The sequence below is a fragment of the Branchiostoma belcheri genome, unplaced genomic scaffold (assembly GCF_001625305.1).
Source record: "Branchiostoma belcheri isolate BF01 breed outbred unplaced genomic scaffold, Haploidv18h27 scaffold2302, whole genome shotgun sequence".
NCBI lineage: Eukaryota > Metazoa > Chordata > Leptocardii > Amphioxiformes > Branchiostomatidae > Branchiostoma > Branchiostoma belcheri.
In genome coordinates, this window is record NW_017803828.1 from 1 (window position 1) to 661 (window position 661).

General features: G+C 64.1%; 1 protein-coding gene across 1 annotated transcript; it reads left to right on the plus strand.

Moving 5' to 3' along the window:
* Positions 1–5: 5 nt before the first annotated feature.
* LOC109470764 (CREB-binding protein-like) lies at positions 6–656 on the plus strand (the record flags this gene model as incomplete). The annotated part of the gene is made up of 1 exon (XM_019769834.1): positions 6–656. A coding segment is annotated over one exon (651 nt), but the record flags the coding sequence as incomplete, so codon positions are not given.
* Positions 657–661: the final 5 nt, after the last annotated feature.

The following is a 661-nucleotide window of genomic DNA, read 5'->3' on the forward strand; positions in this document are numbered from 1 at the left end:
ATGATGGCGACTCGTCCCAGTCCAACCAGAGTCCACAGGAGGCGCGCCGGCTGTCCATCCAGCGATGCATCCAGTCGCTGGTCCACGCTTGTCAGTGCCGCGACGCCAACTGTCGTCTGCCCAGCTGCCAGAAGATGAAGCGTGTGGTGCAGCACACCAAGAGCTGCAAGAGAAAGACCAACGGCGGTTGCCCCATCTGCAAGCAGCTGATCGCCCTCTGTTGTTACCATGCCAAACATTGCCAGGAGCAGAAGTGTCCCGTGCCGTTCTGTCTCAACATCAAGCACAAGCTGCGGCAGCAGCAGCTGCAGCAGAGGTTACAGCAGGCGCAGATGCTGCGGCGGCGCATGGCGACCATGCAGAGCAGAGGGATGACGCCCAGTCAGCCGTCTCTGCCTCCTCCCAGCGCGCCTGCCACTATGCCAACTCAGCAGACGCTGCAGACACGCCCGCCGTCCCAGGGGAAACCTGGCAAGCCCACCCACCCTGGCAAGCCTGGCAGCATGGCCCCTCCCCCTGCAGCGCCGCCCGCAGCCATTCAGGCTGCAGAGGAGGCCAAGAGAGCAGCGGCGCTGGCTGCAGCACAGCAGGGCGGCTTCGGGCGAGGGATGCCTAACCAGGGCCAGCAGATGCCTCCCCCACAACTCAACATGCCCAACCT